The sequence below is a fragment of the Ictidomys tridecemlineatus genome, chromosome 3, assembly GCF_052094955.1.
Source record: "Ictidomys tridecemlineatus isolate mIctTri1 chromosome 3, mIctTri1.hap1, whole genome shotgun sequence".
Lineage (NCBI taxonomy): Eukaryota > Metazoa > Chordata > Mammalia > Rodentia > Sciuridae > Ictidomys > Ictidomys tridecemlineatus.
Genome location: NC_135479.1, coordinates 126,386,746 through 126,412,496, shown reverse-complemented (window position 1 = coordinate 126,412,496; position 25,751 = coordinate 126,386,746). Strand labels below are relative to the sequence as shown.

General features: G+C 35.8%; 1 protein-coding gene across 1 annotated transcript in view; it reads left to right on the top strand.

Moving 5' to 3' along the window:
- Positions 1-25,751, top strand: part of LOC144376333 (uncharacterized) — a 118,482-nt gene that overhangs the window by 47,517 nt on the left and 45,214 nt on the right. Inside the window, exons 2-4 of the mRNA XM_078043721.1 lie at positions 3,380-3,445; positions 19,967-20,067; positions 25,434-25,568. Coding sequence (XP_077899847.1) covers positions 3,380-3,445; positions 19,967-20,067; positions 25,434-25,568 — 302 coding nt within the window. The remainder of the gene's footprint in view (positions 1-3,379; positions 3,446-19,966; positions 20,068-25,433; positions 25,569-25,751) is intronic.

Sequence of the window (25,751 nt, the reverse complement as noted above, 5' to 3'; positions counted from 1 at the left end):
AGTTGGCCCATTCAAATATGGAAAGAAGTTATTGGAACTTCTAACTACTGATATAGAATATTATAAATATTTACTTTTGTGGGTGTGTATAGTGCTAGGGATTCAACCCAGGGCCTCACACAGAGTAGGCAAGTGTTCTACCACTGAGATATATCCCCAGACCTAAATGTTTACTTCCCTAATTTTTTCAATTAATAGTGCCTGAATAGAATGTATTATTATTATTTATTATTATTATTTGTAACAGGGATTGAACCTGTTAAGGGGCACTTAACCACTAAGCCACATCCCCAACCCTTTTTAAATTTTTTATTTTGAAACAGGGTCTCACTAAGTTGCTTAGGGTCTTTCTAAGTTGCTGAGGCTGGTCTTGAACTTGTGATCCTCCTACTTCAGCCTCCCGAGCCCATGGGATTACAGGCATGTGCTACCATGCCCAGCTAAATATGATTTATTTTAAAATATGTTTTTTGAAGGTGTACTGTTAATAACTTTTTACTGACTAGGATGCATAAACAAAATATCAATATACTACTGGTCCTTAGAGCAATTGTTGAGCAGAATAAACGAGATTTCAGTTTGCTAGGCAATCTCTCAATGGTGTGCTATTTACTTGTCATACACCTCCTGGTTTGGTGATTAGGAGTGTAAGACTGTGAGGAAGGAATAATCTGCTGCTGGAATTAAGGAGCTGCAGAGAAAGCCACTGCAACATGGCGTGGTCATCTGCTTCCCTGGCTCCCCTTCCATGAGGTAGGGGGTTAGCTGGAACTGACTTAGGAGTCAAACACACTAAGCTGGACTCTGAACCCTACGTCTTACTAACTTTGTAATTTTGTGAAAGTAACTTTAACATGGCTGAGCCTCAATTCTTCACTTGTATGATATATTTGTTGTAAGAACAAATAAAATAATGTAAATAAAGCACCTACCATAGACCTGGCACATAGTAGCTACTCAGCAAGTGATGTCTCCTTTGCTTCCTTGATTACTCACTTTAGACTTCCTTATTTCTATTGAGAGAATCACCAAGTCTATAAGATACAGCCAAGAAAAATCCTTGAGAACCACATGGTTTAGGAACAACATAGCCACAAGCCTTGCCAAATTAAAAACAAAAACGAGATAATTAATAATGAAAGGGAACCATGACAGATGGTAGTCTAAAAAGGAGCTTATGACCCATACCCAGAGCTTGATCCTCCCACTCCACACCAGAGGAGGGAAAGGGGTGCAGCCCCTATCTCTGGTGCCCGCCTCTGCTGGCCTGCAGGTAGGTGCTGAAGAGGCTCTGGTGCTGGTCTCGGTTGGTTTACCACCTGCTTGCTCACCCTGGCATTTGTCAATAGCCCTAGCTGGGCAGGCAGGGCGTGTTTGACACCAACAATGGTGGGGACACTATTGGGCCATCAGTGGCCTTTCCAGGCTTGTTGAATATCACTGCTATGACTTGGTGACTCGTAACACTTTCTTTCTGGCCCATTGTAGCCAGGGATATTTCCCCATTCAGCTCGTTATAATCCAAGGTGAAGGAGGATTCAGAGGGCCAGTGTGCCTGAGGTGATTTAAGTTCATTATACTTAATGAGTTTAAAAAAAGGTCACTGGATTGCTCCCCTTTACCCGCAAAGCATAATTTAGAAATAAAACCTGTCATAGGCTATATAAGTCCTAAAGCTATCCAGGTTCTAATCTCCAGTACCTGGGAATGTTATCTTCCATATTTTTGTAGATGCAAGTAAGTTAGAAGGTCTCAAGATAGAAAGATTATCCTGGATTATCCAGATGAACCTTAAAGGCAATCACAAGAGCCCTTTTAAGAAAGAGACAGAAGGAGTTTGGACACTGCAGAAGGCAAGGTGAACACTGAAGCCAAATGCTATGCTGGTTTTGAAGATGGAGAAAAGGGCCAGGAAAGAAGGAATGTAAGGAATGCTGCTCTCAGGCTGGAAAAAGCAACAAAATAGCTGCCCCACTAGAGCCCAGGAGGCTGTACTGCCTGCCAACCTTCAGCCCAGTGAAATGGAGTTTGGGCTTCTCACCTTCACAGGGCAAAGAAGAAACCGGGTGTTGTTCCAACACCAAAGCAGCTACAGGAAACTAATACAAAACTATATGCAATGCATTTATTTCCCCCAACTAAGATTCTGCTTCAGAGAAGGGAACTTGTCTCCCTTTCTCATCTCCCTTTGGGAAAACATGATTAGCAAAGTTAAGAGTCAATTCTGTGTACATTCCTTCAAATACCCCCATCCCTCTGAGGGTTCCTTTGCTTCTTTTGGTGATGGGGCTGAACCCAGGCCTCCTAAGGACTAAGCATGCATCTACTGAGATACAACCCAGCCTCTCTGCTGAGGTTTATTTATAAACAATATGAAAATAAAGCTTTGGACAGAAGCTTCTGGCCCAGGCACAGCCTACCTCTAGAACTTCTCAGAGTCCATAATCTTGCTTTGGTCTAATTCCAAATCGGTTCCATCTATTAAAGCCCACCAAACAAAACCCCTCATCTCCATCCCACACTGAGGTCCAGATAGAATCCCAGAATTTTTCTTAAATTCCTTCCCCACATCATAGATACCCAATAATTTTTGTGGTTGTTAGAAGTTGATCTAGGGTATTTCCAGGTTTTGCTCACCACCTGCCCTTTAAAGAAGTGCTCAGGGTCACTTTGACCTTGTGGTGAAGTCCTTGGAGAAACTGCAGATAAAATTGAAGGTCTATTCTTAATCTTCACTTTTATCTTGTCCTTTTACTATCTGTAGCAGTGGGTTTGGTATATTCCCTAGAATGCATGCCCAGGGAGTCCCAAAGTCACAAGGTTATTTTATTTATTTTCTTAGCATAAGTTTGATTATTGGCCCATTTCCCACTGGTTCTCTGTACCATGAATGGAGCTGTTTGTGTTAATTTAAACTAAGTGCATCAAAATGTTAGTAGTTAAGCACTTTGGGCTTTGTTCCTTTTCTTTTGGGAAAAAAAACTTTAACACTTTTAATTGTGGTACAACTCATGTAACATAAAATTTACCAAATTAACGATTTCTAAATGTACATTTCATTAATGCTAAGTGCATTCACAGGACTGTGCCACAGAACTCCAACAGTGAAACATTTTTACAACAATACAGTTCTAGGTAGATATATGGATATTTTTTGTTGTTTTGGAATAAAAAAGTTAAAATTCCTCAAATGTTGTGAATTTAGCCAATTGGAAAATTTTGGTGGAGGGAATTAACAGTTGGGAAATAGGAGACTGGAAATTAGAAATAGGGAATTTGGGAGGCTGAATTTTGGAGATGGGTTAGGTTGTAGCATTATACATGATTATTTTTTCTTATATTTTAAATTTGATGGCTCTTCTGTACTTCTATTTACCAGAAATGAAATAAAGGAAACAGAATGTGAAAGCTGTCAGAATCAAAATGAAGTCAATTGTGTCAACAAGTGAGTAAGTAAAGCCAAGAGGTTATGAAGGAAAAGTTCTTACTCATGACTTCCTGATAGGAACAGTCACAAAAGGCTCTGATGGAACTACAAGCTTACAAAGTGGTCACCACAATCTTATACAAAAAGTACTTCTGCCGTTGGGAGTGGTTGTGCACTCCTGGAATGACTGGGCAGGCCTTGTCAGAAGGATCCAAAGTTCAAGGCCAGCCTGAACAACCTAGTAAGACCCTGTCTCAAAATAAAAACAAAAAGGGCTGGGGATGTACTCAATGTTAGAGCACTCCTGGGTTCCATTTACAGTCTCTCTTTCTCTCTCTCTCTCTCTCTCTCTCTCTCTCTCTCTCTCTCTCTCTCTCTCTCTCTCTCACACACACACACACACACACACACAGTACTTCTACAAGAACATCTACCCAGCAGTTGTCTTCATCCTCAAACTAATGCCACTTTCTTTTTAAATTATTGTGGCTAAGGATTATTGTTTTGAAATATCTGATGTAATCCTGCTTGTTTCTGTTTTTAAAACATCCCCTTGCTTCAACTTCCTTAAATACACCCATAGTTTATTATGACAATGTATTCCCATTCCAATGCTCTGCAAAGCTATTTACAAATGAATATTATTATTCATTGGGGAATATATTTTGTTTTCCTCCCAGCCTAACAGAAAACAGCACAGCTTCCTGGCAAAAATCAAATGCACTGTCATAATGGCAGTACAACAAAAGGTTACTTTTAGACATACTTTTGTAAGGAACTTTCCTGGTAGTACCCAAGATGAATCAATTTCAGAAGTTTAAACATGAAAGGTTCAAAGAAGCTGCTGACAATTGAGGCTCCTTGTGGCTATCCAGTTAATTCCTAGATTGGCTGACTCCTGGTATGCCTTGTCCCATACATAGAACCACAGATTAAAGCATCCTTTGGCGCCCCCATATGCTAAATGAAAGGAATTGCACTTTTTAAAACTAATTTCACTGTGCTGGACTCAGTATGAAGTTTATAGAGAGTATCTGTGATTTAGAGGAATAAGAAACCCATTTTTTCAAAACTATACACCATTAATTCCTTTAAAAATTTTTGTTACAATGTAAACATATACTTGTGTTTTTGATACTAGGATTCACGATTCAGTTAATACTTGTAAAATAATTTGTGTGAAATTTGTATATATGTGTATGTATCAAATTCTCCTGGTTGTATCAGAAGGAAAGTAGCTTGGGATGATATACATAAAAGTGCTTTGATTATGACATGATCGCCAGAAGAAAATAGAGTCAGGAAGTCCTGGCTTAATCAAAGGAGGTGAAGTGCTTCATAATAATGGTTTGGTCAATTATTAACAGCAATGACAGTCAACACTTACAAGGCACTCACCATGTGCCAGCCCCTGATCTCAGCACTTTTTGTGCATATTATCTCACTTCTCTGTGAAGTAGGTACAACCACTTTCTCTATTTTAAAGTCCAGGAAATGGAGGCAGAGAGAGATTTAGTAACTTCAAGTTCAAGGTCACACTTAGGTTAATTAGCAAGCCAAGATTTGAATTTGACTTATCATTTTGGCTCAGAGTCCGGGGTTATTAGATATTACTGCCTCTAGCATTAAGATAGTAAAAGTAATAGCTTCCATTTATTGAGCAATTACTGTGTATGGTAAGTGCCTCATGTGCTTCATCTTATTTAATCCTCACACTAATTTTATGAAGGAGATATTGATTACTTCATCTTAGAAATCAGGAACCTGGTCTCAAGGAAGTTAAGTACCATGTCCAAGATCACACAGCTGTTCAGTAGATGAATCTAGATCTGTCTGATTCCAGATCCCCATTTCTTAATCACATAATCATGTGGCTTTTTAAAGCATTACCTAATCACCATGTGATGAGACGAAAAAATTTACTACAGTCTTTTATCTGAAATGCTTGAGATTGGAAGTATTTCAAATTTCATATTGGGGGGTGCTTTGGAATATTTGGGGTGCACATGCATAATGAAATATTTTGGGGATGGAACCCAAATCTAAATAGGAAATTCATTTATATTTCATATGTACCTTAACATAATCCGAGGTTAATTTTATACAGTATTTTTAATGCACCTGTATTTGACTGCAACTGTCACATGGGGTCAGGTGTGGAATTTTCTGCTTATGACATTGCATGAGTGCTTGAAAATTTTAGATTTTGGAGCATTTGGATTTCAGACTTTTGAATCAGGGATACTTAACCTCTATAGTAAAATAGTGGTTGGAATAGGTGAAATTCACCTCCACAGACCCTCACTTTTCAAAGGAATCTTGACTGTTTTAATGTTAAATACAGTACACATTTCTTTCCCTTTTCAAGAAAAACAATTTTTTCCTGATCTTTATGAGAAATCATTATCTACTTCGGAGGTCTACAATGCTACAGTGTCCTTTTGTAACTTTTGTCCTTTAGTACCTTTTGTGAATAGACAAAATGGGTCCAAACTATCATATCTTTTGATATGTTGCACCTGTTTTTTTCAAATTTTCATTCTGGCCTCCAGATGTCAGACTGTTATTTCTGGTTGTTCCTGACACATTTCCTCTGGTAACCCATTTTCTCACCTCTCATATCAACATGGTGGGTATAACTAAGATGGAAAAACAAAAAAACAAACTAAGACAAGAGAATTGAGAAAATACGAATGACCTACGAAGAAAGAACCACTTTAAAAGAGGTTGTGAGTTTCATTCCTATGGTAAAGGTAGGAGGCCTAGTAAACAAACTGTGTTCAATCTATCTAAATTCTTTGGATAATTGTGTGTGTGTGTGTGTGTGTGTGTGTGTGTGTGTATGTGTGTGTGTGTGTACTGCCTTTCTTATCTGTATTCTAGATACCTGAAATAGCTGGATAGCAGGATTCTGAAAAGATGAAGTATTATCATACAAGGGAGTAAAATGACTGTTTTGACTTCATGGCTGATTATGGGATATATAATATTTAACATCTGTTCACACATTTAATTTAAGAATTGCAAAACCATTTTCTTTAGAGTCTTAAACATAAGCATTTATCTTCTAATTTTGCCATGATCACTTCCACTTCATTTTCCCGAGTGGTTGAAAACTGCTCTCTGCTCTCTGAAGTCTTGTGCTAGTCTGAGTGTGCTCTCTCTGTAGCAGGAGATGGATCACGTGTTCAGCTACTACTCAATGGTCATCTATTTTGTCCCCTTTGTAACTTTTATCCCTGGCTCAACAGCCAGATATCTTTCCATTCTGAGGACATCTCAGGTGACAGAGGTGACCTCCTGAAGTATGGGGTGCAGAGGACACAAAAGCTCCCACTGGGGAAAAGGGAGGGGAAGATGGGGACTGGTGATCTAGGTTGGAAACAGGACCTTGATTGTTTCAGGGAGTGATTGGCCCCTGAGCAGCCTGGGACCAGGTTGCAGCTTTTCTCAGGTCTCTTGCTGTAGGCGGGGCTGTTTCAAATAAGCAGCCAGACCCTTGGGAGGCCAGATCCAGGGGAACAGGGTTTGAGTCTTCTGCACACCAGGACTGCTGGTTTCCTAGCCCAATACCCCACATTTCCCTGTAGTCTTTTCTGTAGAAATATCAGTTAAGCATTTTAATTTTTTTGTTTTATGACTGTAGTTAATTTAGGAGGTAAACAGAATTTATTAGAGTGTGTTAAATCATTATTGAAGATCTACAGGCTGTTTTCCACAAAGCAGCCAGAGCAATATCAAACCAATACAAGGCATTTCAAGTCTCTCCTCACTGAAAACTTTTCATCATCCTTGAATGAAGTCCTTTCAGGCCCTGCACATTCTGGTCTTGGCCACCCTGCCTCACCTCTGCAGCCCTCCTCCTCTCAGTCTGGGCCTCAGGCACTCTTCTTCCCTATTGCGGTTCTAAGCACCAAGCACTCTCCCATCTCAGGCCCTTTGAACTTCCCTCACATGCTGTGTTAGTCACTGTGACACAATACTTGAGAAAACCAACTTCAAGGAGGAAAGAGTTTTTTTTTTTTTTTTTAAATATTAGTTTTTTAGTTTTAGGTGGACACAATATCTTGATTTTATTTTTATGTGGTGCTGAGAATCGAACCTAGTGCCTCATGCATGCTAGACAAGCACGCTACCACTTGAGCCACATCCCCAGCCCCGGAAGAGTTAATTTGGCTCATGGTTTTAGAGTTTTCAGTCCTTGGTTGGTTGGCTGGCTCCACTGATTTTAGGCCTGTGGCAAGGTAGAAATATGGCAGAAGGGCATGGTGGAAGAAAGCTGCTCACCTCCTGGCAGCCAGGAAGCAGAGAAAGAGAGAGAGGATGAGGAGAGGGGAGAGGCATGCTAGGGACAAGATATAGTCCCCAAGGGCAGGCCCTCAAGGACTCCCTTCTTTCAGCTAGGTTCCACCTCCTACAGTTTCCACCACATCCAATAGTCCAATCAGCTGTGAATACATCAATGTAATCCCCTGGTGAATTTGGAGCCCTCAAGATCCAATCACTTCCCCAAAGCCCACCTCTGAATACTGCTGCACTGGGAACCCAGCCCTCAACACTTGGGCCTTTCGTGGACATTCTACATCTAAATCAGAACACCTGCCTAAGAAGTTTATTGCCAGCATTTTGCGTAGTTCACCTGCTCAATCCATGTAGATACTTTTACTTGTTTATCATCTCTTTCTTCAACTAGAATGTCAACTGCCTGATAGCAGGACTTTATTGCCACATCTCCAGGCTCTCAAGGTAATAGATAGCTCCAGGAACTAAAATTGCAGAACTGAGGGTGATCTCTCCATGGCACTGAAATTGAAGAGTGGAATGGAATATATTAAAATTTTTTTTCTGAATGATATGTCAAGGTCATTGTACTGTCATGAGTAACTAATTAAAATAAAAAAGTTTACATTAAATTTTTTTTCTAAAAAAGCATTAAAGAGCAAAAACTACAGTCAACAATTATGGTGTTGAGATCTAGGAGAGTATGGGAGCTCATTTGATTACTTTTATAATTTAGAAGAGGCAGTAATAAGGCTGAGCTAGAAGTGTCAGATCCAAATCTAGGACACGGAAAGGATGTGTGTCCTGCTAAATTACACCTGTCCCCACTTCTTTCACTACAATTGTAGCTTGAAAATGGACTAAAAGTAAACCATTTTTTCCCGATCTTCTGGGCTGCCTGGAAAATCCCAATAAAATGATCTGATCCTGTGCTGCCAGAAGCCTTAAAGGAAGAAATGAAAATGACATCTGGAGGATTATGATACTACCCTTGCTCTTAAAATTTCCTTATAAATAAATTTTCAACTTACATTAGACTTTGTCAGTTAAAGATCCATTTTGGAATTTCTGGGGTCACTAATAAAAGAAATCTAAAAGAATATATCTTCACACAAACAGGAAAAATACCATAAAAACAAGATGAAACAAAACCAAGCAATCCCTACACAAGAAGGCAAAAGAGGGGAGCAAGAAAAAGGAACCCAAAGCCAGCACACAGATAGAGGCTTTGCGGTAAGATAATAACCATAACAGTAACATTAACTATAAATGGACTCAGTGCTCTAGTTAAAAAGCTGTATGATTGCAGTCACATATATATGAATGTTATAAGTATATTTATAATAAATATAATTTTTCAAGCAATATACATAAAGTATAAAGATGATAAGATATAGAAAAACTGAAGGTAGAATACTAATCCCTCCCCTCTCCCCAATTTGTTTTAAAATGGGAGCAGCTGTGTGTGTGTGTGTGTGTGTGTGTGTGTGTGTGTGTGTGTGTTTAGTACTGGGGATTGAACCCAGTGGTGCTCTACTGAGTCACATTCCCAGCCTTTTTTTATTTTTTATTTTGAGACAGAGTCTCACAAAGTTGCTAAGGGTCTCACTAAATTGTTAGCCAGCCACTAAATTGTTAAGGCTGGCTTTGAACTTGCAGTCTTCCTGCCTCAACATCCTTGCAGCCACTGTGCCTGGCTACAGCTATATATTAATATCAGATAAAAAAGAATTTAGGAAGAGAGCAGTGATAGAATTAATGGGCTTTACTTCATAATGGTAAAAAGATTAAACTCACCAAAGAAGACATGGCAGTTCTATATATGTGTATGTGCATTTTTTTTTTAGTACTGGGGATCAAGTCCAGAGCACTGTGCATGCTAGGCAAGTGCTCTACCACTGAGCTACATCCCCAGCCCTTTGATCAGTAAAATATTTGATAAAATTCAACATCTGTCCCTAATTTGGAAAAATATTTTTAAAAACTAGGATTAGAAAAGAACATTTTTAGGATAAGTCATATCTAAAACAAAACAAAAACTAATGAAATGTTGAAAGCTTTCTTTTTTAGACCAGTGTGTTTATTGTGTTTATTGTATTTTCTATAGCTTATGATGTGCTGACATCTCAAAAATCTTCCTAGCTATGGAGAAACTGTCCTTACTGAGCTGGACATTCCTAAAAATTAGTAGATAATAGACAACTGGCTGAACATGGTGGTATGCACCAGTAGTTCTCAGCTACTTTGGAGGTTGAGGCAAGAGGATAGTTTGAGTCTGGGTGTTTGAGGCCAGCCTGGGTAACATACCCTATTTCAAAAAAAAAAAAGACAACTTAATTGGGAATATGCTTTTATATGCAAGTCAACCACTCCTGTGTTAGTTAGGCTTTCATCAAATACCTGATATGATCAACTTAATAAGGGAAAGGTTTATTTTGGCTCATGGTTTCAGCCCATGTGCTCTTGGTCCTGGTGCTTTGGGCCTGTGGTAGAACAGTACATCAGAATAGCAGTGCATGGCAGAGGAGGCCTGTTCATTGCATGGCAGCCAGGAGAGAGAGAGGAGAGAGAAAGGTCTAGGGTCCCAATATACCCTTCAAAGGCATTCTCCCAATGGCCTAACTTCCTCTCTCGCAAGGCCCTAACTTCCTAAAAGCTCCCCACTCCCAATTGTGCCACAGGCTGGGACCAAGCCTTCAACACACGGGCCTTTGGGAATCTTCAAGATCCATACTATAGCAACTCCTTTTTATCTAACACTCATGTATCACAAGCATATTTCCCTGGCTTCAGTATACTGAGAGCCAGGTATTGGGCAAGTAGGTAGCTCCCTATTGCCCAAAGTCTGCTGTGTACTATTCAAATTAGCCAAATCCTATGGGTGATACTGGGTATTCACACAGAGCCCAGTGCATACTGAGCCCATGCTCTGCCACAGAGCTATACTCCCACTGTAGCTAGGTCTTCCATGTTTCCCCGTCCCCTGCCTGGCCTTTCTTAAGGAAAATCCCAATAAAGGCTCTGGACTAGGCTTTTGCCTTACTCCTGCTTCTGTCCCTCACCAAATCTAGTGCTCTTTACTGGTTCTAGGTGACATGGTGTGTTCCCTTCTCCTGGTGAATCTATTCTTTCAATGGCATTAACCACTCTGTGTTGTTATACCACCATAAATTTAAATCCCATGGGTACAAATGAGACAATTAGGAGAATACAAAGATGCCTACTATTACATTTCCATTAATAATTTTAGCTGAGTCCGAGAAAAATCAGTTAGATTAAAAAAAGAAATAAGATGCATAATACTCAATATTCATGAGGAATTGGTTACCCAATAACAAAATCTACAGATGTGTAAGTCCCTTATATAAAATGCCATAGTATTTTCATATAACTTATACGCATCCTTATCTGTACTTTAATTCTCCTTCTTTTTTTCTTCCATTACTTTATTTATTTATTTTAAAGAGAACCATTTTTTTTCAGTTGTTGATGAACCTTTATTTTATTTACTTATTCATATGTGGTGCTGAGAATCAAACCCAGTGTCTCACACGTGCAAGGCAAATGCTCTACCACTGAGCTACAACTCCAGTCCCTCTTCCATTACTTTAAATCATCTTTAGATTACTTAATACCTGATATAATCTAAATTCTGTGTAGATAGTTGTATTGTTGAGGAGGAAAAAAGTAGAAAGTTCGTACATGTTCAGTATAGATGAAAATTTTTCTTTTGAATGTATTTTTTAAATTAAATTTTTTTGTAGTGGTGCCTTTATTTTATTTGTTTACTTTTATGTGGTGCTGAGGATCACATGTGCCAGGTGAGTGCTCTACTGCAGAGCCACAACCCCAGCCCTCTTTTGAATACTTTTGATCAGTGGTTGGTTGAATTCATGGAAGTGGAACTCATGGATATTGAAGGTCTATATAAGGATTGAAAAGAAAGAAATGAAGCATTCACCAATATTACTATTATTATTATTATCATTATTACTATTACTGAGAACTGGCTCTGTGAAGTAATAAATGGCAGTCTTAGAGCTAGAGGGAGCTACCTAGTAGCCTGGCAACTGGCCCTGGGAATATTGAGGCCAGGAGAGATATGCTTGGTATGTGAGAGTGAGATAAAGGGAATTGCTATTGTTTGGATCTTGAATGTCCTCCAAATGTACAAGGAGTGTAGTCCAGTGATAGAACACTCATCCAGTATGCATGAAGTCCTAGGTTTGATCCCCAGTACAGGGGGGGAATGATTGGATTATGACAGAAAATCTGAAAGAACTTGTGAATACATTATTATAAAAGCAATTTTAATAGTGGATACAAGTTAATATAAAAATTAATTGCATTGCTACATATCCACAATCAATATTTAGAAAATAGCATTTAGGTTTAGATCTTAAATTGTTTTGAGAATCTTTGTGAAGAAAACTGTAAAACTTGAAAGAAAATAAAGGCAAATTAAATGTTTATGGATTTGATGACCCAATATTTAAAAAATGTTAATTCTCTTTAAACTACTATGAAGTTTCACCTGTAATCCTAGTGAAAAGTAGCAACACCATTTTTCTGTGTGTGAATGTAAAACTTGACAAGCTAATGCTAAATTTATATGGAAAAGCACAGGGCTTAAAATAGCCAAGATACTTTAAATCAAGAAGACCAATGTGGGGAGACTTGCTCTATTTGATTCTAAGGCTTAAAAGCATTAATAATTATAAAACATTGTTTTGGTTCAAGGATGGAGAAATGAAGATAATAGAGTTGAAGCATTCATACATATGCTTATGAATTGATTATTATTACAAGGGAGGCAATGCAGAGTATTAGGAAAAGGACTATCTTTTAAATAAAAGGTACAAAGACAAATGAACCATAAATGAAAGATGAGGCAGAGGAGGCGAAGGGAAGGAAGAGAAGAAGGATGCAGAAAAGGGAAAAAAAAAAGAAACTGGATCCATATTGTACATCACGACAAAAGTTAATTTTAGGTGGAAAGTAGAACTCAATGTCAAATGCAAAACAATAAGCTTTTAAAAGAGAATCTAGGAGAATATATTTAGCAAAAGATATTTTAAAATAAGGCACATGGAAAAATAGGTAGTTAAAATTTACTACATGTGTCAGAAGACACAGTAAGTCACAGCAAGAGAAGGGAAAAGAAAATCACAGAGAGGGAGAACACACTTGAAACACATCTAATAGGGAAAGGGCCATATTCCAAATATAAAAATACTTTCCACAATTCAATAGGGGAAAATAAGAAAGACACCCTCATGGAAAATGGAAAATAATTGGACAAAGCACAAGACAGAATATCTGAATGGACAATAAATATATGTAAAGGCATTTAGACTCATTAGTAATTAAAATCATGCAAATTGAAACTACCAAGAGGTATAATTACATACTGATTAGACTGGGTAAACATAAAATTGTAATCTGATTAGACTGGGTAAACTTAAAATTGTAATCATAAAAAGTTGACTGAGATGTGGAACAATGGAAAGTTTCACATACTGCTGGAAGGGGGTGAGGTGGTGAATTGATGCTCTCATTTTAGAAAACTATCATTAACTTGTAAAGTTGTAGATGTGTATATTCTGTTACTAAAAAATACCTTTCCTAAGACAATATCCTATAGAAATGTGTGACTATGTTTATCAGGAAAACATGTATAAGAGTGTTTATAGCAGTATGAATTAAAATAGCTTCAAATTAGAAACAAACTAAATACTCATTAATAATGGAAGAAATAAATAAATTATGATATATTCATAAAATGAAATACTATACAGCAAGAAAAAAGTGAAGGAACAACAACCACCATATAGGCATAGATGAATTTTATGTAATAATTTGAATAAAAGAAGCTAGATGCAAAAAACACATATTTAGATGTATTCCATTTAAATAAGGTAAAAATTGTATGAATGATTATTCAAAAGTAGTCAAAACTAAATTACATAGGTTGAGGATTCATATAGGGATGGTAGAACTATAAAGTAAAGCCAGGAAATGATTACAGCAGTCCTCCCTTATCCATGGGGTAATAGGTTCCAAGACCCACAGTGAATGTCTGGAGCTGTGAATATTACTGAACCCTGTATGTATTAAGCTTTCTCCCATGTACATGTATAATTATTTTATAAATTAGGTGTAGTGAGAGATTAACAATAACAATATTACAATGGAAGACTCATAACAACGTACTATAATAAAACTTAAGCAAATGTCTCTGTCAGAATAAACTGTTTTACTGCACATACCTTCCTGTGGTGATGGGGGCTGACACCATGCCCAGGTGATGAGGTGAACGAGGAGAATGTGAGATGCAGCAGGCAGGCATTGTGATGGAGCAATTGGGCCACTATGTGAGGTTTTCTCAAACACTACCTCTGTGGTACCACAGCAGCCCATCTGATAACTGAGCTGGTTACCAAGAGACTCCTGGGTGGTTAGTGACCGCAGTGCACATATGCTGGACAAAGGGACGATTCACATCTCTGATGGGACAGTGTAAGATTTCATCATGCTTCGCAGAAAGGTGCACAATTAAAAACTTGTGGATTGTTTATTTCTGGTATTTTTCACTTAATATTTTTGGATCACAGTTGACTGCAGGTAATTAAAATGGTGAAAAGTGAAATCTTGTATAAGGCAGGAGTCTATTGCCCTGTCAAATTCAGAAGGGTTGTTAGGACAGGGGTGAGTTCCTAGAATTTTTGTCTAGGGTCCAGAAAGTAGTGAGCTGCAAATATATTCCAGTTCACAACTACACTGATGATTACAATAGTGTGACACCTTCAGGGGTATTGAATGGAATTCTCTTATTATAATGCAGGCATGGCTGGGTGTGGTGGCTCACTCCTGTAATCTCAGTGGCTTGGGAGGCTGAGACACGAGAATTGCTATTTCAAAGCCAGCCTCAGAAAGGGTGAGGCGTTAAGCAACTCAGTTAGACCCTGTCTCTAATTAAAACTACAAAACAGGGCTGGGGATGTGGTTCAGTGGTCCAGTGCCCCTGAGTTCAATCCCCAGTATCCCCCCCTAAAAAAATTCCCTTAATACAGTCATGAAATGAAAAATCCTGGGGGAATGATATATGATATTCAGGATGGATAGAGAAGTGCAATTAATCTGGAGTATGCAGGATCCCATCTGGAAGGACTGATGGTATCTAAAGAGGCTCTGTTTAGTTGAAGGATCCCATTTGATACAAAATAGGGAGTTATGGTGTTGGTACCAAATAAAACTTGGTGCATTTCATAATTTCTCATCAGACTCATCTTGCATAGGAGGTAATCATTCAACCTACATATTTTAGGATACTTTTGATTTCAGATGTTTATATATTGTGCATATAGTTGAATAGATATGTATCACTACTGAATTATATATTTAATCTGTACATGTTTTGTGTTTCTCTTCACATAATTTGTAGTCAAAATGATTCATTAAATGTGTATCTAAAAAGGTTTTGTTTGTATCCCTTGAATAATTTCAAAATAAATAAATAAATTCACATTTTGAGGAAAAAAATCTTTGATAGATCAGGGTTTTCTGATTGTCAGTTCAGAAACTTGGATCAACAGTCACCTCATCCCTGAGGATCATGGTCTAATTAATCATGCAGATTAATTTCCCCAGCTGGAGTGGTGAAGCCAGAGCACAGGATGCACAGTATGAGGTCTCCCTAGCCCCAAGAAATGAAAGAGACATGGAATTTTTGAAACTGGGATGCAGGATTCAAGCTGTACCTGTGCTGCTCATAACTTAAAACTAAATAGAGGATTAAATCAAAGCTAATGACAACATAGATGTTAAACGAGTACTTACAGTAGCTTTTAGGTTATAAAGTCCATAAAAGACATCTTATCAGTGTTGCTAAAATACCTGGTCTTTTCTTTTTTCCTTACTGATTTTTTCCCCTTAGTTCTCTTGAGGCCTATAATTTTCTGTGAGCTTCAGAACATATAGTAAGAAACAAGTTGGTTTTACTTGGGGCAGGTAGGGGTGTGGCAGTGTGGATGTGGGAGGAAAAAAATAGTATTCACCTTAATGTGGTAATTGTTGAAGTTCAACTCAGACGTGATGGAAATAATGAGAACAATAATAATGGCTTTAAACATGATTTGGCAGCAATTTTATTTGTTGTATCATAAATGGCTGGCCCATGATAGCTGTATATGAAGATTAGGAATAAACTTTGAAAGTGTGCTCAGGAGGCATGCATGGTAATCCCATTATCTGATAACAGGATTTGTGCCCATACCTCCCACATGCAGCACAAGTAACCCACCCTTTTAGTATCGCTGTGAAATGCAATTTGTGTGCAGATGAAAAGTTTACAGAACATGGGCCCATGCCATGATGCTCAACAAAGCCGGCGCACTGTGTGGCAAGGTTTCTGAACCCGACCCCTGTCGCTCTTGTGGACTCCCTCCTTATTGATTTCCGTCCCTTGGCCAAGCTGGCTTTGTGGTGGTCCGCATCGACCCAGAAACTTTGAAAAATGAGCTAATCAAATTGGCGCAGCAGAGATCCACCCTGAATTTCTAGGAGGTTTAGAGACTTGCCACACACAGAAAGTCTGAGGAGATGACTGGGTCAAGCAGGGGGGTGGTGGAGGCAAAATGATCAGAAGGATCATTAATTATTTGACAGACACATCCACAAAGATAGGTAAAGCTCAAACCAAAGGCATGTGTTTGAGGGATTATGACATAGGTGCTGCTTTTAAAAGAAAGTCCTTCTATTCATATTTTAAGGCTTTGGTTCACATGGTCTGCCTACCTTCCTTTTTGATTGTGCTCACAATAACTGGCATAAATCTTCACATAAATATACCAAGAGCAACAGATGTAAGTGACAGAAGCTGCTGTGAAAATATGGAAAAGAATACACTATTCTATGGCTTGCAAGGGCAGAAGCACAGATTCACACTTTTATATTCCAGAAAAAAAAGATTAATTCACACATTGATATGTGAATTTTGTTCTTCCCAACCAGCCAATGAAGAAGGGAAAGTTATTTTAATTGAGGATATTTATGTCAATCTTTGCTCATCATGAAACATGATTGTGGTTTAAATAATGTATTATTATTCAAGATACAATATATTTAGCAATTATTACAAAGCAAATAGTTAGGAGAGAAAATATTAAATCCTAAGGATAGTGAGAAACTTGGTTTTTAGGGACTCTGTGGGTGCCTGGTGGGGAAATATGCTATGCTAGGTCTTTTTATTTCCATATGCATTTTGGAATTGGATTGTCTATTTCTACATATAAACCTGTTAGAAACTTGCTCAGGAATGTGCTGGCTATGTAGGTCTATTTGGCAAGAAATTGATATCTGGAATAGTATTGAGCATGCTACCAGTTGACCTTAGTATGTTTATTTAATTCTTTCATTTTTCTTAACAATGTTTTACATTTTTCAGTGTACAGCTTTTGCTCTATTTGTTAGACTTACCCCTAAATGTCTTGTGTTTTTGATGGTATTATAAATAATTCTGCTTTTATATTTCAATTTTCAATTCTTCACTGCTAATATGTAGACTCATAACTTACCTTTTTAATAGTGATCTTTATCCTGCAAACTTGCAAAAATCATGATTTCTACATGTTTTGAAATCTACATGTTTTGAAATGTTATATTTTATTTGCCATTCAGTTGTTCTCCACACTACTCCCCCTTTAGATTTTTTTCTTTTTTAAAGTTTTTATTTGTTCTTTTCAGTTACATATGACAGTAGAATGTATTTTGACTTATTATACATTCACGGGGTATAACTTCCTTCTTGTTGTTGTACATGATGTGGCTGTACACTGATTGTGTATTTATATTGAATATAGAAAAGTTATATCTGATTCATTCTCTTTAGTAGATTTTTTTTAGGATTTTTCTATATAGAAAATGGTGGCTTCTAAAAACTGAGAGATTTCTTTATTTCCAATATGTATGCCTTTTTTGTTTCTTACTTCATCCTATGATTTCCTTTATGATACAGAATAGCAGCAACGAGAGTGAACATCCTTGTCTTGTTCTTGGTCTTAAATGGATAATGTTCAATCTTTTATCATAAGTACGATTATTAATTGTAAACTTTTTTTGTAGAAGTACTTTATCAATTTCTACCTTAGGATGTTGGAAAAAGAAGAGCAAATTAGGCATAAAGTAAGCAGAGCAAAGGGAAAAACTAAAGTCAAGAAATCAGTAAAATAGGAAACAAAAGCAATAGAGAAAAATCATTGAAATCAAAATCAGGTTATTTGAGGATATCGTTAATATTGATAAACATCTAGCTAGAGTGAGGGAAAAAAAAGAGAAGATGTGAATGGTCAATGTCAGGTATAAAATAGGGGCTATTACTACCAGCCCTACAGACATTAAAAGGATAATAAATTGAACATCACATACAACTTTAGGCACATAAATTTGGCAAACTAGGTGAAATAGGCAAGTTCCTTGTGGATACAAAATTTAAAGCTCATGAAAAAAGAAACTAGCAAATTAAATATTCCTGTGTATACTGATACATGTAGTGAAAGCCTTCCTATGTGAAATATTTTTTATTTGTTCTTGTGTCACTTTTAGTAAGTTAAGTTTTCCACGGAATTTGTCCATATCATCTAAATTATCAAATTTATTGGGCTAAGTTATTCATTGCATCCTTTAAATTAATTTTAAGATATAAATGGTATTTGTAGTGATATTTCCTCTTTCATTCCTGGATATTATAACTTGCGTTCTATCTTCTATATTGCATGTCTGTTTTCTGCTACATTCATGTTCGTTTTTATGTTTATTATTTTGTTTTTTCAATTTTCTTTGCATTATTTTGCTTTTCTTTACCTAGCTCTTTGAGAATGAATGCTTAGATAATTGATTTTTCAATCTCTTTTCTAATTTAAGTATTTAAATATATAAATTTCTTGTATAAGTCTGGTTTTGTATGCAACCTATATGTTTTGAAATGTTATATTGCATTTATTTTTTAGTTGAAAATATTTTTAAATTACCAGTATCTATTGTTGTTTGATCCATGGGTTATTTAAATCTGTGCTGTTTAGTTTCTAAGTATATAGCTAATCTCCAACTAATCATTTTTGTTATTTATTTCTAGTTATATCCCTCTGTGGTCAGAGAGAACATATTCTGATTTACCATTTTAAAATTTGCTAAGACTTGCTTTAAGGAAGAATAGATAGCCTGGGTACAATTTGTATTCTGCATTTGTGGGGGCAGTTACTAAATCCATGGTTAAATCCATGGTTACTAAATTCAGTTTGTTCATCAAGAACATAAAATAGTATAGATCTTTACTGACTTTTTGCTTTTGTCTTTCTGTTCTTTCAATACCAAGACAAGTGTTTATATAACTCTTACTGATTGTAGCTTTTTTTCTCTTCTTAATTCTGTCAATTTTTGCTTTAAAAAATCCTGAGGCTTCATTATTAGGTAATAATAGATTTTAATTGATCATATCTTTCTGGTGATTGTCCTTTACCTTATGGCAGAGTGTTCCTTTTATCTTCAATAATGTTTCTTGTTTTAAGCTCTATTTTATCTGATGAAGTATATTCTGAACATATCACTCTTTTATCTGAAGACAGAATGATTGAAAGTAAAAACATGGAAAAAGATACACAGCTTTCTTTTGGTTAGTATTAACTTGACATGTTTCCCCATTCTTTCACTTTCAATCATTTTGTATCTTTTATTAAAGTTGTCTTTCATAAATAACACATATGTGTGTTTAAAAATTCAGACTGATAATATTTGTTTTTAAATTGGAAGTATTTGGGGTTGGGGTTGTGGCTCAGCGGTAGAGCGCTTGCCTAGCATGTGTCAGGCCCTGGGTTTCATCCTCAGCACCACGTAAAAATAAATAAATAAAATAAAGGTACTGTGTCCAACTACAATAAAAAATATTTAAAAAATTTGGAAGCATTCATCTCTTTGCATTTAATGAGATTACTGATATAGTTGGATTTGTGCTTACTGTCTTACTTTATAGCTTTTCATTTTCCTCATTTGTTCAGTTAGAATGCATTTTGGTTTCAGAAAAACTGAGCAGATGGTACAGAGTTCCCATATACCCAGCTTCTGCCCCTTGATTCCCCTGTTGCTAGCATCATACATTAGTGTTACATTGGTATAATTAATGATCAATATTGATATGTTATTACTGAATTTCATAGGCTCTGAAAGTATACTTAGTTTTTGTCTAATGTAATTTTTCTGTTTCAGGATCTCATCCAGGATACCTCATCACAGTTGTCATGTTCCTTTATTCTTCTTGATAGTCCCTGTTTTTAATGACTTCAGCAATTTTAAGGCATACCAGTCAGGTATGGTGTAGGATGCCCCTCTATTGTAACGTACTGTATTTTTTTTAAAAATGATTAGGCTGCTGTTAAAAGGTTTTGGGAAGATCATAGACATAAAGGGCCACTGTCATCATATAATATCAAGTACTATCAATATGTTTTATGACTGTTGAAGTTGACCTTGCTCTCCTGGTTGAAAGAGTGTTAATCAATTTCATAAAAATATTCTTCTCACTTCCTTTCCTTACTTTCTCTACTGTATTCTTTGAAAGAAAGTTTCTTATACATAGACTTTGCTCCTCTTCCTTTAGGATGGAGTACCTATGTAATTTATTTGAAATTCCTTTGTATTGGACATTTGTTTCTTTTTGCTTGTGTTCATTTATTCATTGGTTTATTTGTATCAGTATGGGCTTACAGATATTCAACATTTAATATTTTGGGCTACAACCCAGTACTACTTCATTTATTTTGTTGCATAAATTGTTCTAGCTTTGGCCATTGGGAGCTCTTTCAGTTGATTCCTATGTCCTTTTGAAATATTCCCATCAGTGTGTGTGCACGCACTTGTGTGTGCATTTGAACTCTTTCTTTCTGGCATTACAAGTTGCTCCAGGTTCCTCTTGTATATTTGCTGTCCTTGTCCCAGTTAGTCATTTCTCTGAGAAGTCCTTCTGAGTTCTTTTTATTTTATTGGAAGTTGATATTAAAGATCAAGATCTGGGCGCTAGGGGTGTTCATTGCTTCTAGGATGTTGTTTCTTTTAGGCCTTCTCAGATAACACAATGAAGATATATATATTTCTAAAGAACAGGACAATAGATAAGCTGAGATTTTTTTTAGCACATGCCAACAGAACATCTTTTGCAATTTCTTTCTTCCAATCTTCCTCAACCCAATGAACAAGTACAGATGGTATACAGTTCAGAGGTGGTTTAACAATTCCAAACACAGTGTTTCTCATCAGGTTTTAAAAGCTATTTATAAAAGTTTTATTCTACTCTTTCTACTTTTAAATGAATCAAGCATTTCTAAACATACAGAAGGACTAGATATTCTACATGAGAACTTGTCCACTATGTGTACAACACTAGTAAATAAAACTGCACATGTTGCAATGATTGTAATATTCAGAACATTCCAACTTTACTTACTTTTCTCTGACTTTTGTGCTATTATTGTAATTATCTATCAATTATTTTCCCATAAGGCAATTTTATAGTGTTACATAGTAAATATTCACTAATTTAAATAAAATTTACCACATTTTATCCTCTTTATTATTATTAATTCCTTCTTGCACCTTTGTGCTTCCATCTGGGATCATGTGCCTTCTGTCTGAAGACTACCTGTTAGCATTTTCCTTAATTTCGTGTCTGCTGGTGAAGAATTCAGTTAATTTTTGTATGTCCACAACTACATTTTGCTTTTATCCTTGAAGGATATTTTTAGTGAATATAAAATGCCATGCTATTGTTATTTTCTCTTAGCACATAGTTTTTTGACTTTCATGGTTTCTGTTAAGGAGATGGTTGTTTGTCTTACTGTTGCTCCTCTGAAGATAATGTCTTTTTTTCTTTCTGGGTGCTTTTAAAATGTGCTCCTTGTCTTTGGTTTACCACTGTTTTACTCTGATGTACTTTCCTTTGTACTTATTCTGATTTGGATTCATAGGATTTCTTGAATGTATGGTTTGAATGAAGTCTTCCATTTAATTTGTAATTGTTTTTTAAATTTTGTATGGTATTATTGCTAGAGAATATTGTCTGCATGATACTGATTCTTTGAGACATGTTAAGATGTGCTTTATTGCTAAGTAAGTAGTTGATCTTTGGAAACATTGCTTTGAGTTTGAGAAACATGTAAGTTCTCTAGTTATTGGGTGCACGATTAAATATGTTAATTATAACAATCTTATATGTTGTTTAAATATTACTTCTCTGTGTTAATTTGCTGTCTTTCAAACACTCAATAATTATTGGAAATGTGCTGAGATGTCATACATTATTTTGAGGCAATTTAATTTTGTGTACCCATGTTCAAAATTGTTAGAATCACAGTGAATTGAAAACTTTGATGATTATGTAGTGCCCGTTTCTATTCCCAATAATGTTCTTTATTTTACACTCTATTTTATCTAATAATAATAGTAATAATAATAGTATGTTCTGTGCATTATTTTGGTATTCATCTGGTAATTCTTATTTTATGTTCCTATTTTGAATCTTTCCACATCTTTATATGTTAGGTGTGACTATTATAAACAGTATAGCTATATTTTGAAAACTATATTTTAAAAAATTGGTATTTGGCTCACTTATATTTGTTGTGATTATTGATATATTTGGATTTGAACCTACCAAAATAAAATTTGTCCCATGTCTTTCACTTTCTTTTTTTCGCTACCAGAATTGAATCCAGGGGTGTTCAACCACTGAGCCACATTCCCATCCCTTTTTTAAAAACATATATTTTGAGACAGGGTCTTGCTAAGTTGCCTACAGTCTCCCTAAGTTGCTGATGCTGTCTTTGAACTTGTCATCCTCCTGCCTCAGCCTTCTGAGTCCCCAGGGTTACAAGAGTACACCACCCTGTGCAGCCTGTCTTTTGCTCTTGCTTCTTTGTTCCTCTTGCCTTTTCAAAATTAACTCATTTTTTTCCCCCTTGGTTAAATCTTTATCTTAATCACATGTTACCCCTGCACTGGTTAAAATAGTATGCTCTTTTCTTTTAGTAATCAAGGTTGACATTTTATCAGATATATTAAAGTTTAAAGTGAGAGTATTTAAATACTCTCCTGAAAAATATAAGAATCTTAGGATTTTATCCACTTTTGATTAAAAAGCTTGATCTTTACCTTTTAAACTCCTCATTCTCTTTTTTCTCCTCCTTCCCTTTTTTCACTTTTCCTCCTTGTCATTTTTGTTCTCTTTTTTTCATACATATGATGAAAAAAATCATTCACATCATTATCAATTGATTCTTTTTGCATTTCAGATTTTCTTTTTGCAACAACTTTCCTTCTTATGGAAACACCTCTTTTAGAAGTTTCCGTGCTGAAGATCTCTTAGTAACAAACTCTCTAGGTTTTTGTTCAACTGATAATGTCTATAGAGACATTTTCATTTTATTTCTGAACAGATGTTTTTGCTGAATGCATAATTTTAAATTTGCGAATTTTCTCAAGACTTTAGAGTTGTTATTCCTCTTTTATTTTCTATTGTTACTATTGAGAGTCTAACCATAATTCCCTTTCTTTCAGGTTAATTTTAATTTTTTTTGTGGTCTACCATTTCGCTACATTGTACATCTTCATGGATTTCTATTTATATTGCTTGTTATACATTAACTTCTTGTTAATTCTTGTTTTAATTCTAAACAATTCTTTGTCATTTTCTTCACAAATATTTCAGCTTCTCCATTATCTCTATTTCTTCTCTAGTACTCTGATTGGTTGTATCTTAAAGCCTTTATCTTTTAATCTCTCTTTCTTGCTGTCTATCTTAATATATGCCTCCTTTTTAAAAAAATTATACAAAATTATACAACTAAATATATATATATATATATATATATATATATATATTTAGTTATCAATGGACCTTTATTGTTATTTATTTTTTTGCAGTACTGAGAATTGAACCCAGTGCCTCACACATGCTAGGCAAACACTCTACCACTGAGCTACAACTACAGCCCTCCTTTTTTTCTTTATACTGGATCCTGTAGATGTCTTTCAGATATATCTTCCAGTTCATTAATTTCCTCTTTATCTACATCTAATCTGAAATTTAAGCCATCTGTTAATTATCTTTCAACAATTATATTTTTATTTCTAAACATTATTTTGTTTATATTATTCAAATCTGCAAGATATTTTTGGCACTTTCTTAATAATTAATCATTTTTAATTGTTTAAAAATCTATAGGATTCAGAAATATACATCTTTAATTATTTGCAGTTTACAGGAAGCAATTTTGTAATCTGTGTCTGACAATTTCAAATATGAATTCCATCTGTTTGTAATTAGTGATGACTTGCAATAATAGTTCCTTCTCTTCATGTGTATTTGCTGTTTTTAGTTTTGAGCTCATATTTCTTTCTTTCTTTTTTCTTTTTTTTTTTTTTGTAAATTGACACAGTACCTTTGTTTATTTTTATGTGGTGCTGGGGATTGAACCCAGTGCCTCATATGTGCTAGGCAAGTGCTCTACTGCTGAGCCACAACGGGAGCCCTCCTTTTGATCTATGGGAATTTTGGGGGAATACATTAGGAAAGGTTTTCCCCAGGAAATTTTTATTTTTTGCTTTTGCTTGGAAACAGGGGAACTACTTCCCCAGAATAATTTAGTGTCTTTTTGAAATCTCAGCTTAATGTGGGACTTTCAGATTCAGTACATGAACTTGCTTCTAGTACAAGATTTAATTCAGCTATACAGAACTGGTATTGGCTTTTGTCTTTAGGTCAACCCATTTTCTCCTTTTTATTATTGCTCACTATCTTGCATTTTTAAATTTTAATTTTGGAGGGAGTATGCTGAAAATTTATTTTATCCTTACAAATTTAGAAATGCAATAAAAGATAGTTTATTTGAGACTTTTTTTGTGTGTGTGTGGGGGGGTAGGGGTCTTTCACAAAAATTAATCTTTCTAAACTGCTGGAAGAAGAAATTTGAAACACTTTTTTGGAGAATTTAAAAAAATAGTGTTTAGAACATTTACAACTAGTTCTTTAGATGAGTTTACACAAGGTAATTTGGACAATGAAATGTATCTTACTCACCATGATCAAGCAGTGTTCCCTATAGCTCCAGTTTCCTGATCTCCTCATTCACTTTATCTCGCATGAGGAATGTAAACTTGCCATGGAAGGCTCGATTTAGAATGTTCAAATGAGCAATTATCTCTTAACACCAACACAAGTCATGCATACAATTTGGCAGATTGAAGATTATATACAGAAGAAACTTGAAGTTCCTTGCAAAACAAATAGAGGAGTGAGAACATTGCTGACTGAAAGCCAATGAGCCCCGTCTCTTTAAAAAGTTAAAAAAAAAAAACAATGATCTAACATTAATGAGACTAATAGTCTTTAAAGCTTTATAAAATTTTTCTCTTAAACCTTGAAATATCCAGAGCATACAAAGCTTTGTGAATACGGCAGCATGTTTAAATGTCTTTCGATGTGTTAAGGTTGATTCTGTGTAAGGCTCATGGCTATTTCTGAACCTACATTTAAAGTTAAAAAGATTATATAAGATAGAATGTTGCAGATAGAGAAACTATAATTTCAATCCAAATAATAATCTTGGTGAAATCATAAGTTTAATATACTAGTTATATTTTCTACAATACATGACATCATGCTCTATGTTTTTCAATTCAGAAAACACCATGTTGAGCCAAGAAGAAGCTGTGGGTATCAGCTGTGAGTATCAGAACAAAGTGTGCTTGCTCTCGAAAACTAGGCTGCACCCCATTTCACAGGGGTCTAGCTGGTCTGGAGTGTGGGAAATTCTGGGTAAGACACTGATTTGCAGTTGTTTCTTGATAAATAATATATTTGAGTGTTCAGAACCTTGATACCCATTCACCTTTAAAATATATATTTAGTTCTCATAACGGTGAAATTTATGTTCTCCCCTCTCTGGGTAGAATTCCCTAGACACTGAAGAGGCCAGATTACATGTTTGCCAAGTTTCTC